Below are 12,349 nucleotides of genomic sequence, written 5' to 3' on the forward strand. Positions count from 1 at the left end.
AGCCCAAATTATTTTCCAGCCAAGATACAGATAAACATGATTAGTAATTTGAAAGCTTAAAACGGTTGGTAGGGTGATTTTAACCAATCATCCATCTTTTACTCTCCCCAGGATGACACAGGGGTAGAAAAGTCGTTTCGGATCCATGATTTGTTCATCTTTATGAATGTGAGTCTGTCTACATTATCAGTGGAGAGCCGCGTGCGCTTATCTGTCAGCACACCACCAGCAGCGCTGAACACACGTTCAGACAGAACGCTGGCTGCGGGGCATGACAAGATCTCCAAGGCGTAAGTGGCTAGCTCCGGCCATTTATCCAGATTGGAAGCCCAAAAAGAGCAAGGGTCCAGTGACACAGTCATGGCTTCAATGTTTACTTGGAGATACTCCTGTACCATCGTCTCTAGGCGTTGACTATGTGTCAGACTTCTTGTCTCCTGTGGCCTTGCAAAGGATGGGCTAAAAAAGTGGTGAAATGATTCCGCAAAATTGATGTTACCAGCAGATACTGTGGTTCTGTTATGGTTTGAGTGCTGAACACTTGACGGTCCCACGGTTGGCAAGTTGGAACTGTGAGATTCACTACGTGCACCACTGGTGTTTTGTGGAAAAGCACATGTAAGATTCTGCAACAGTCTCTGCTGATACTCCTGCATGCGTGCATCCCTTTCTATGGCAGGAATAATTTCTGCAAATTTACTTTTGTACCGGGGATCTAACAGTGTGGCAACCCAGTAGTCAGGATTATTTCTAATTCTCACAATTCGAGGGTCATGTTGCAGGTAGTGCAGCAAGAAGGCACTCATGTGTGTTGCGCATCCAGGAGCACCAAGTCCCAGTTGTGTTGGCGGCGAGGTAACAATCATGCTTCCTTCCTCTGTCCTCTCCCCCCAACCTCGCACAACAGAAATGTGATCAAGGTCTCCCTCATCTGATGAGTCTTCCATCAGTTCGTCCTCCACTTCTTCCTGGGCTCCTGCACCTTCCTCACTAGTTTGGCTGCTAACATGCACCCTGGTGAAACCATCTCCCCCACCCTCACATGCCTGCCGCCTTGGTGCTGCCGACCGTCTGGACCTTGCAGATGTTAGCCCTTCCACATACAACTCTTCCTCCTCTACTTCCTCCACCTCCTCTTGTGCCACCACCTGACTCCGAATTCTTTTTAACATGTGCTCCAGCATGTAAATCACCGGAATAGTCATGCTGATAATGGCATCGTCAGCACTAAACATCTTCGTCGCCATTTCAAAACTGTGCAGAAGGGTGCATAGGTCCCTGATCTGAGACCACTCCTCCAGCGTGATTTGCCCCACGTCTGGATCTCGTTGGCCCAGGCTATACGTCAGAACGTATTGCACCAGGGCTTGTCGGTGCTGCCACAGTCGCTGCAACATGTGCAGAGTTGAATTCCACCGGGTAGGCACATCGCATTTTAGCCGGTGAAGTGGCAGGCCCAACGACTTCTGTAGAGATGTAAGTCGCTGAGCTGCGGGATGCGAACGGCAGAAGTGAGCACACAGCGACCGTGCCCTCTGCAGAAGGCCATCTAGTCTGGGATAGTGGGCTAAAAATTGCTGGACAACCAGGTTCAACACGTGAGCCATACAAGGCACGTGTGTGACATTGCCCCGGCGAAGGGCCGCACCCAGGTTTGCAGCATTGTTGCACATGGCCTTCCCTGGTTTCAGGTCCAGTGGAGACAACCATTCATGAAATTGGTTCTCCAGAGCTGACCACAACTCCTCAGCTGTGTGACTCACATTTCCCAGACATTTCAAAGTAAAAACCGCCTGATGACGTTGAGCCCTACTGCCAGCATAGTAAGGAGGTGTGCAGGATCCCTTCTGCGCAGTTAGAAAGCTTGTGGCATGACCAGACAGGCTTTGGGTGCAGGTGGAAGACCGAGAGGAGGTTGAGGAGGCAGAAGCAGTGGAGGAACTTTGACATAAAGAGGATTGACGCACAACTCGTGGGGACGGCAAGACTTGGACAGCAGCCCCTTGTCCTGCTGTCACCATAGTTACCCAGTGCCCAGTCAGCGACATGTAACGCCCCTGTCCATGCCTACTCGTCCAAGTGTCTGTGGTGAAATGCACCCTGTCACACACAGAGTTTCTCAAAGAAGCGGTGATGTTGTGTGCGACATGCTGGTGGAGCGCAGGCACACCTTTCTTTGAGAAGTAGTGCCGACTGGGCATCTGGTACTGGGGCACTGCGACGGACATAAGGTCTCGAAAATCCTCTGTGTCCACTAGGCGGAAAGGCAGCATTTCTGTAGCCAAGAGCTTGCAGATAGTGAAATTCAACCTCTTAGCTTTCTCATGGCTAGGAGGAAATGATCTTTTACTTGTCCACATCTGAGGGACCGAGGGCTGGCTATTGTGCTTAGACGGGGTTGATAAGGGTGTCCCCAGCAAACTGCCGGTCTGTGAGGAAGATGCAGGCGGACATGTTAGGTTGCCTTGATCCAAAGGTGGTGCTATCGATGTCGGACAGCGCTCAACACCAGCTGGTGTTACCACCTCCAAAGAAAATGATGACCTGCCAATCACGCTGGCTGTTGCGGGTAAAGAGGTGGCAGGTCTGCGCCCCAAAACAGGTGTGACTGCTGTCCCCCCAGTCACAGAGGATGAAGAGGCCGCGGATGCACAAGATATGGCAGACGGTGGTTGACCCGGCCGGCTAGGCCGCATTGTAGCACACTGAGCTTCCCACTGCAACTTATGCTTCATGTCCATGTGCCGGTTCATGCATGAAGTACTCAAACTATGTATTTTTTGGCCTCTACTTAGCTTTTGCTGACAAATGCTACTGACAACACGAGTTGGGTCATCTTTATCGATCTGAAAAAATGCCCAGGCTATGCAAGGCTTAGCACCCATGCGACCTGAAGAGCCACCACGACTTGTGGTGAGAGGCAGAGTTGTGTTTGAGGATGCAGTTGTTGACGTGCTTCCAGTACTACGTCTCTGTCCAGGAAGGCGCAACCTGACCTCGTCGTCACTAGCATCTTCCTCCACCTCCTCTGCTGACCTCATCTCTTGGCTGACTGTGGGTTGACAGTAAGTGGGATCTCCAACCTCATCATCATCACCCTGTGCGTTATCACACCCGTCGTCCTCAGAGCCAACCTGTTCCTGCCCTGACAAAAAACTAAAGTTGTCGCTCCAATCAGGTATTTGAGTCTCATCATCGCCTTCCTCATTGTCTCCACCAACAGGAGTTACAGTTTGGGAATGAGGGTCTACATTATGGTCAGAACCTTCTGCGTCTGGTCCTGGATCCGACTCATAAAGATTCTGGGCATCAGTGCAGATCATTTCCTCGTCTGGATTCACAGAAGCGCTGGAGTCGACCTCTGATTCCCAGGCTATAGTATGAGTAAACAGCTCTGCAGACTCAACCATCTGTTCTACCTCATACTCAGACGGGCAGCTGGAGATTTGGGAGCTGTGAGGAAGCAAGTGCGATTGGGGTGACACCTTTGAGGACTGGAGTATTTGTGATGTTGAAGTTGATGTGGAGGAGAGCCCACTTAAAGGAGCACTTGATATCCGTTGAAGCACCTGCTGTTTTTGTGCCTCATCTGGATTGGCGATTGGCGTGGCCGTAAGAAAGGGATCTTATCACATTGTCCGCTAAAAGAAGTAGACATTTTAGTTTGGTTGGAAGATGGTCTTTCTTCTGCAGATGTTACTGTTGCTTTAACACCTACCCCACGGACACAACCTTTTTTCCCCTTCCCAACACGCCTATTCCCCTTTCCACCAGCAGCAGGCCTTTTTCCACTCATTTTGGTGGTTAACTAATTCACAACTCTGGAGTTGTTTGCACAAAAAAACAATGGATGGGAACCGAGCAGAGCTGAGTGGCCAAACTGTGGTATTAGGCCAAAACTATTGGCTGGGTTAGATGCAGAAAAAAATTATATTCAATTTGCAACCTGATGGAGGTCAGTATAGATGGAGTAATAGAACAAGTCCCACACACAGCTAGAAGCCCAAATATTTTTTCAGAGCTAGATGCAGATAAAAATTATTTTTAATTTGCAACCTGATGGAGGTCAGTATAGATGGACTAATAGAGAAAGTCCCACACACTGCTAGAAGGCCAAATATTTTTTCAGAGCTAGATGCAGACAAAAAATTATTTTGAATTTCCAGCGTGATGGAGGTCAGTATAGATGGACTAATAGAACAAGTCCCACACACAGCTAGAAGCCCAAATATTTTTTCAGAGGTAGATGCAAATAAAAATTATTTTTAATTTGCAACCTGATGGAGGTCAGTATAGATGGACTAATAGAGAAAGTCCCACACACTGCTAGAAGGCCAAATATTTTTTCAGAGCTAGATGCAGAAAAAAATTATATTCAGTTTGCAACCTGATGGAGGTCTGTATAGATGGATTAATAGAACAAGTCCCACACACAGCTAGAAGCCCAATATTTTTTCAGAGCTAGATGCAGAAAAAAATTATATTCAGTTCGCAACCTGATGGAGGTCTGTATAGATGGATTAATAGAACAAGTCCCACACACTGCTAGAAGCCCAATATTTTTTCAGAGGTAGATGCAGAAAAAAATATATTCAGTTTGTAACCCGATGAAGGTCAGTATAGATGGACTAATACAACAAGTCCCACACACAGCTAGAAGCCCAATATTTTTTCAGAGCTAGATGCAGAAAAAAATTATATTCAATTTGCAACCTGATGGAGGTCAGTATAGATGGAGTAATAGAACAAGTCCCACACACAGCTAGAAGACAAATATTTTTTCAAAGCTAGATGGAGATAAAAATTATTTTTAATTTGCAACCTGATGGAGGTCAGTATAGATGGACTAATAGAGAAAGTCCCACACACTGCTAGAAGGCCAAATATTTTTTCAGAGCTAGATGCAGAAAAAAATTATATTCAGTTTGCAACCTGATGGAGGTCTGTATAGATGGATTAATAGAACAAGTCCCACACACAGCTAGAAGCCCAATATTTTTTCAGAGGTAGATGCAGAAAAAAATATATTCAGTTTGCAACCTGATGGAGGTCAGTATAGATGGACTAATACAACAAGTCCCACACACAGCTAGAAGCCCAATATTTTTTCAGAGCTAGATGCAGAAAAAAATTATATTCAATTTGCAACCTGATGGAGGTCAGTATAGATGGAGTAATAGAACAAGTCCCACACACAGCTAGAAGCCCAAATATTTTTTCAGAGGTAGATGCAGAAAAAAATTATATTCAGTTTGCAACCTGATGGAGGTCTGTATAGATGGATTAATAGAACAAGTCCCACATACAGCTACAAGCCCAATATTTTTTCAGAGGTAGATACAGAAAAAAATATATTCAGTTTGCAACCTGATGGAGGTCAGTATAGATGGACTAATAGAGAAAGTCCCACACACTGCTAGAAGGCCAAATATTTTTTCAGAGCTAGATGCAGAAAAAAATTATATTCAATTTGCAACCTGATGGAGGTCAGTATAGATGGTCTAATACAACACGTCCCACACACAGCTAGAAGCCCAAATATTTTTTCAGAGGTAGATGCAAATAAAAATTATTTTTAATTTGCAACCTGATGGAGGTCAGTATAGATGGACTAATAGAGAAAGTCCCACACACTGCTAGAAGGCCAAATATTTTTTCAGAGCTAGATGCAGAAAAAAATTATATTCAGTTTGCAACCTGATGGAGGTCTGTATAGATGGATTAATAGAACAAGTCCCACACACAGCTAGAAGCCCAATATTTTTTCAGAGCTAGATGCAGAAAAAAATTATATTCAGTTTGCAACCTGATGGAGGTCTGTATAGATGGATTAATAGAACAAGTCCCACACACTGCTAGAAGCCCAATATTTTTTCAGAGGTAGATGCAGAAAAAAATATATTCAGTTTGTAACCTGATGAAGGTCAGTATAGATGGACTAATACAACAAGTCCCACACACAGCTAGAAGCCCAATATTTTTTCAGAGCTAGATGCAGAAAAAAATTATATTCAATTTGCAACCTGATGGAGGTCAGTATAGATGGAGTAATAGAACAAGTCCCACACACAGCTAGAAGACAAATATTTTTTCAAAGCTAGATGGAGATAAAAATTATTTTTAATTTGCAACCTGATGGAGGTCAGTATAGATGGACTAATAGAGAAAGTCCCACACACTGCTAGAAGGCCAAATATTTTTTCAGAGCTAGATGCAGAAAAAAATTATATTCAGTTTGCAACCTGATGGAGGTCTGTATAGATGGATTAATAGAACAAGTCCCACACACAGCTAGAAGCCCAATATTTTTTCAGAGGTAGATGCAGAAAAAAATATATTCAGTTTGCAACCTGATGGAGGTCAGTATAGATGGACTAATACAACAAGTCCCACACACAGCTAGAAGCCCAATATTTTTTCAGAGCTAGATGCAGAAAAAAATTATATTCAATTTGCAACCTGATGGAGGTCAGTATAGATGGAGTAATAGAACAAGTCCCACACACAGCTAGAAGCTCAAATATTTTTTCAGAGCTAGATGCAGATAAAAATTATTTTTAATTTGCAACCTGATGGAGGTCAGTATAGATGGACTAATAGAGAAAGTCCCACACACTGCTAGAAGGCCAAATATTTTTTCAGAGCTAGATGCAGAAAAAAATTATATTCAGTTTGCAACCTGATGGAGGTCTGTATAGATGGATTAATAGAACAAGTCCCACACACAGCTAGAAGCCCAATATTTTTTCAGAGGTAGATGCAGAAAAAAATATATTCAGTTTGCAACCTGATGGAGGTCAGTATAGATGGACTAATACAACAAGTCCCACACACAGCTAGAAGCCCAATATTTTTTCAGAGCTAGATGCAGAAAAAAATTATATTCAATTTGCAACCTGATGGAGGTCAGTATAGATGGAGTAATAGAACAAGTCCCACACACAGCTAGAAGCCCAAATATTTTTTCAGAGGTAGATGCAGAAAAAAATTATATTCAGTTTGCAACCTGATGGAGGTCTGTATAGATGGATTAATAGAACAAGTCCCACATACAGCTACAAGCCCAATATTTTTTCAGAGGTAGATACAGAAAAAAATATATTCAGTTTGCAACCTGATGGAGGTCAGTATAGATGGACTAATAGAGAAAGTCCCACACACTGCTAGAAGGCCAAATATTTTTTCAGAGCTAGATGCAGAAAAAAATTATATTCAATTTGCAACCTGATGCAGGTCAGTATAGATGGTCTAATACAACAAGTCCCACACACAGCTAGAAGCCCAATATTTTTTCAGAGCTAGATGCAGAAAAAAATTATATTCAATTTGCAACCTGATGGAGGTCAGTATAGATGGACTAATAGAATGATGCTATGCCCAAAAGATTTTGCTTCACTAGGTGCAGTAAAAAAATTGGTATTCTATACACAGGTGGTATATCTTGCAACACAGATAGGCTACTCCACTGACTAACACACTCTGCAATAGGCCAAAAAGGATTAGCTTTGCTAGATTCAGCCAAATGCTGTGAAAAAAACTTGCACAGCACTGGCACAGACCTGCCTGGCAAAAACTGATAGGAACTGATGTAACCTAGTCCTGAAAAGGACTCCAATTACAATTAGTCTTTACTCCCACAACCTATCTATTTAAGAGCACAGAGCTGCCTGATAAAAGTCGTAGGAAATGCTGTAACCTAGTCCTTAAAAGGACTGCAATCACAACTATTCCCTACTCCCAAGCTATCTGTAGATTTGTGCGAAAATTGGCTTGAAATTAACAAGGTATAGCGCACACAGCAACAGCGGTGCCGTCTAACACGCAGCTGCAGCAGTGAGAAAATGGTGGCGACGGGGAAAATGGCTTGGTCTTATAGGGCAAGGACATGTGACATACACTGCCAATGACCCACCCCGCTGTACACTCAAACTGCGTATTAACATTAATTTTCATCATTGCTGAGAAAAAATCCAGTTATGATTTTGGTGCACGAACAGTTATCGAACATAACCTCGAACAGCCGAATTTTTCTCAAATCGTTCGTGTTCGCCGAACGGCTCGAACACCGCCCAAAACAGCTCGAATTTGAGATTGGCGAACAGTTCGAGTAGAACAACGCTCATCTCTACTCTCTATTAGCTTCAATATAGCTATATACACACACTGAGTAGAGGTGTCAAATACACATGGATGTTTTACAATAATATAAGATAACCTATTATATGCTGGTCAATATATACAAAGTTCATCAATACACTAGTTTAATACAGTGCAGACAAATATATATATATAGTAAATGTTATAGCAAATAGATATAATAATCTATGATGCCAAAGAAGGTCTAAGTTGTATGCATATGCATGTTACCCTAGTAAACTACCAGCACAATCAAATATACAGGAGAAGCATCAGTAAATGAAAGATACCATAATGGAGAGGCCGGAGAATGAATATAGGACTGTAGGGGTGATTGCCTCTACATCAGGGGCAGGTGTAGCAGTGCTGTATATGGCTTATATATTTTATATATCAGTAATAATTACCTGGAATAAAAACCAGCAGAGGGCGGCCGTCCCCAACCTCATGCTCACACGGCGCTCAGTCAAATCATGCTCCCAAAACCAGAAGTTATGTATCGGAACATACGACAATAGAACTGATAGCAGCGCATGCGTCCCAGCTTCAAAAACACGGCGCCGGACAAGAAATGTATAACCGCGCATGCGTCCCGGAATGTAAATTACCACATTCAAAGTTGTGTTCATATAAAGTGTGCAATGCATATTACAATCATACAACATCAAAGCATTTTGGAACAAAGATACGGTCTGGTGTAAGACATCTGTATCCTCCAGGTCATACACCTTCATGCCTTGTAAAGTACCAAAGAATGGATGGGGATAAAACATGTGACCAGTATGAAGTGACCTGGGGAATAACAATCGTGACTAGGCCCATGCAGGAAGGGGGCCGTCGACGCCAGTGCCTATTTCAGCTGGATATGTGTTCGAGGACGGACATTCAGCAGAAGTGTATTGAGGCGCAGAAACCCGCTGGCTCCCTGCACTGCAATACACGCCGCTGGCCAATCAGAGGCCGGCAGGTGATGTAGGCATGCCCGTCACGAGCGGCGCATGTCAGTGATGTCATGTGCCGCCCATGGTTAGCATGCTGATGTCAGCTGCAGGCTATACAAGAGTACACCACATGTCATGGGAGGAGATGAAGGTAAGAAGAAAAGTTTATTTTTTTTTAATGAGTTGTTCTTTTCGGGATTTAACCCCTTTACGACCTTGGACATATAGATATGTCCAAGGTCATCTCCCTGCATTTGATGCAGGCTCCAGCGCTGAGCCCACATCTTTCCCTGCACATGATAGCTGATCTGATCAGCTGTCATGTGCCTCTAACAGCTGCAGGTGTATCCGCAGGTGGATGCTAACATGTTAAATGCCACTGTCAATCTCTGACAGCGGCATTTACCCAACATGTGATCTGGAATCGCGTCATAAGACACGTCACGTGATCGCAGGGCGCCAATGTGTTGTCATGACAGCCATAGGTCTGTAAAGACCCCCGTGCCTGTCATTGTAAATCTCCTATGAACGCCAGCCATGGGTGGAGATCATGATTTATGATTTATGCTACACATAGCAGAGTTGAAGACCTGCTGTGTGTAGTACAGGCGATCAAAGGATCACAACTTCAAGTCTCCTAAGGGAGTTATAGAAGCAATTAAAAAATAAAAAAATGTTTTAAAAAATATTTCAAAATTTTAAAAAACATAAAAGTTCAAATCACCCCCCTTTTGCCCAATTCAGAATAAAACAATAATAAAAAAAAATACACGTTTGGTATTGCTGCATTTGTAAATGTCCGATCTATCAAAATATAAATTAAATTAATGTAATTGGTAAACGGCGTAACGAGGAAAAAAAAATCAAAACACCAGAATTACGGTTTTTGGTCGCCGCAACATTGCAATAAAATGCAATAACAGGCGATCAAAAGATCGTATCTACACAAAAATGGTATCAGTAAAAATGTCAGCTTGGCGTAAAAAAAATAAGCCCTCACCCGGCCCCAGATCCCGAAAAATGGAGACGCTACAGGTCTCAGAAAATGGCGACATTTTTTTTTCTTACAAACTGTGGAGATTTTTTCTCCCCTTAAATAGAGAAGAACCTATACATATTTGATATCTGCGTACTCCAACTGACCTGGAGAATCATATTGACAAGTCAGTTTTAGTTTTTAGTGAACATGGAAAATAAAAAAAAAATAAAAAAACAATTTCACCGCACTTGGAATTTTTTTCCCATTTTCCAGAACACCATCTGGTAAAATTAATGGTGACATTCAAAAGTACAACTCGTCTCACAAAAAAGCCCTCACATGGCCATATTGATGGAAAAATAAAAAAGTTATGGCTCTGGGAAGAAGGGGAGCAAAATACGAAAATGGAAAATCCCAAGGTCGTGAGGGGTTAATAAATTAAATAAGTTTTACTATTTGGTGAGTGCCGTAGCTTTATCTTTGTATTAGGATTATTTATTTTAACTTTTGGAATTACATGAGACCTATCTTTATACTCTTATTACTTCATGACTTCATACAGTTAAGAAATGAAAATGTGTTACAGCTCCAGAGAAATAAAGGGTTTTGGTCTAAAAGAGTTAACCAAGTCCTCGTTCACAAGGCCATCAATCACATGAGTTCTTCCTGTGTCTTTCACAGATAGAGCATATACCAGTATAATCTATGGTGCTGGTCACATGTATGTGATTTTTTTCTGCGGACCGTGTGTGTGAATAAAATCACAAAGACATATCCGTTTTAGATCTGAATCACGGATCACAATTACCCATACAAGTCTATGCAGGTTCTGTCCATTGTAATGGTTAGGAGAAGCTTTGCAGCTTATTAAGTTATCTTTCAGTAGAAAATCACTGATCACAGTACTGATGGCAGAAATGGAGACACTGACCAAATACTGATGGAAACCTGATCTAAAACACTGGCGAAAATTGGACTATTTTTTTGTGTATGGGAAAAATCACTGACATCTGGATGAAAAATTCAGAGCTACAGATTGCGGCTATAGTCACCAATCATTCTGGAACAAGATAATACATTGAGGTGCGCTCATATAGTAAATGCTTTTTCATTAAAGATCTCTGTCCGGTGATGATTAAAGAGGAGTAAATAATTGAAATAGAGGAGACAACAGGACAGGCCATGTGACCTCCAATGGCCAGCTATATCATTTAATCAGACCACGCATACCATAAATTAATCTTTAGATAATGGCAGAACAAAAGAACAAATTATTATTCCGTACACTTTTATTTTTGTTCCTGGCAGTGATTTACGATTAGTGTATATTTTGCTGGCTGACTTTACTTTACTAAGATATACCCCTTGAAAATAATTATTTTTTCTTCTTCCAGGACTGTTTTGTTCAGCCTGACCTCTGTGGTTGTTCTTGTCATTACCACTGACTGGATAAGCTGGGACAAGCTGAATCGGGGATTTTTGCCCAGTGATGAGGTCTCAAGAGCTTTTTTGGCTTCATTTATCTTGGTGTTTGACCTTCTTATTGTTATGCAGGTATGTTTCTTTTTTATGATTTTATGATATAACCATAGATTGTGACTGTATTTAACAGCGATACATATAATAATCTTCAGCAGATAATATTAATCCTTTCTTTAAAATGTTACCCTTAATAAGGAGCCATACATGTACCTCTGGGGGAAAGTCTGCGTACATTCTATTATAGGGTTTTTCTTAGAGAAAAATGGAAAAATAGTTTGTTTTTTAAAAGTCACTGTTTATATATATTTATATATGGAGTTATAAAGTAATAAATGAAGTGTCCCATTAGTCAATCCTCAAATCTACATAATGAATAATTTTCATCCAGCGCTCTGATTATTATGCGGCACTTGAATACAGTGCCAGCCTGGGGAACAATGGGCCTACCAGAGGATTTGATTCTGAGGGCCTACCTGTCATCTATACAAAATCAATGCATTATCATTAAAGGTTTTTTTCAGACCAGGGCACTGTATCTTACGGTATTGCCATTTGGTACACAATGTTAAGATTTCCAATTCAATCTTTGAACACCTGATCGCTCATATGCAATTTGCTAATCTTTTTGTTTCTCTGAATATCAGTTTCAATATTGCACGTTGTTAGGATTCAGCATTATACAGTGCCTGAACAAGATTAGCCTTTGCCTGGAAAACCCCTTTAATAACAATGTAAAATAACACATTGGAGAGAGCTGTGCAGTGTTGGTCCATAAATGTTTACATTCGGCCACTGCCAGAGGATATTCCTG

At 41.9% G+C, this 12,349-nt stretch overlaps 1 protein-coding gene across 2 annotated transcripts in view; it reads left to right on the forward strand.

Moving 5' to 3' along the window:
* The window catches only part of TMEM117 (transmembrane protein 117), a 472,767-nt gene that overhangs the window by 416,396 nt on the left and 44,022 nt on the right, over window positions 1-12,349 (forward strand). For both annotated transcript variants that reach the window (XM_073652038.1, XM_073652039.1), the window contains exon 6: window positions 11,451-11,610. In XM_073652038.1, coding sequence (XP_073508139.1) covers window positions 11,451-11,610 — 160 coding nt within the window. The remainder of the gene's footprint in view (window positions 1-11,450; window positions 11,611-12,349) is intronic.

Source organism: Phyllobates terribilis, unplaced genomic scaffold (assembly GCF_046119375.1).
Source record: "Phyllobates terribilis strain yellow unplaced genomic scaffold, ASM4611937v1 Scaffold_11__3_contigs__length_659146591, whole genome shotgun sequence".
Classification (NCBI taxonomy): Eukaryota; Metazoa; Chordata; class Amphibia; order Anura; family Dendrobatidae; genus Phyllobates; species Phyllobates terribilis.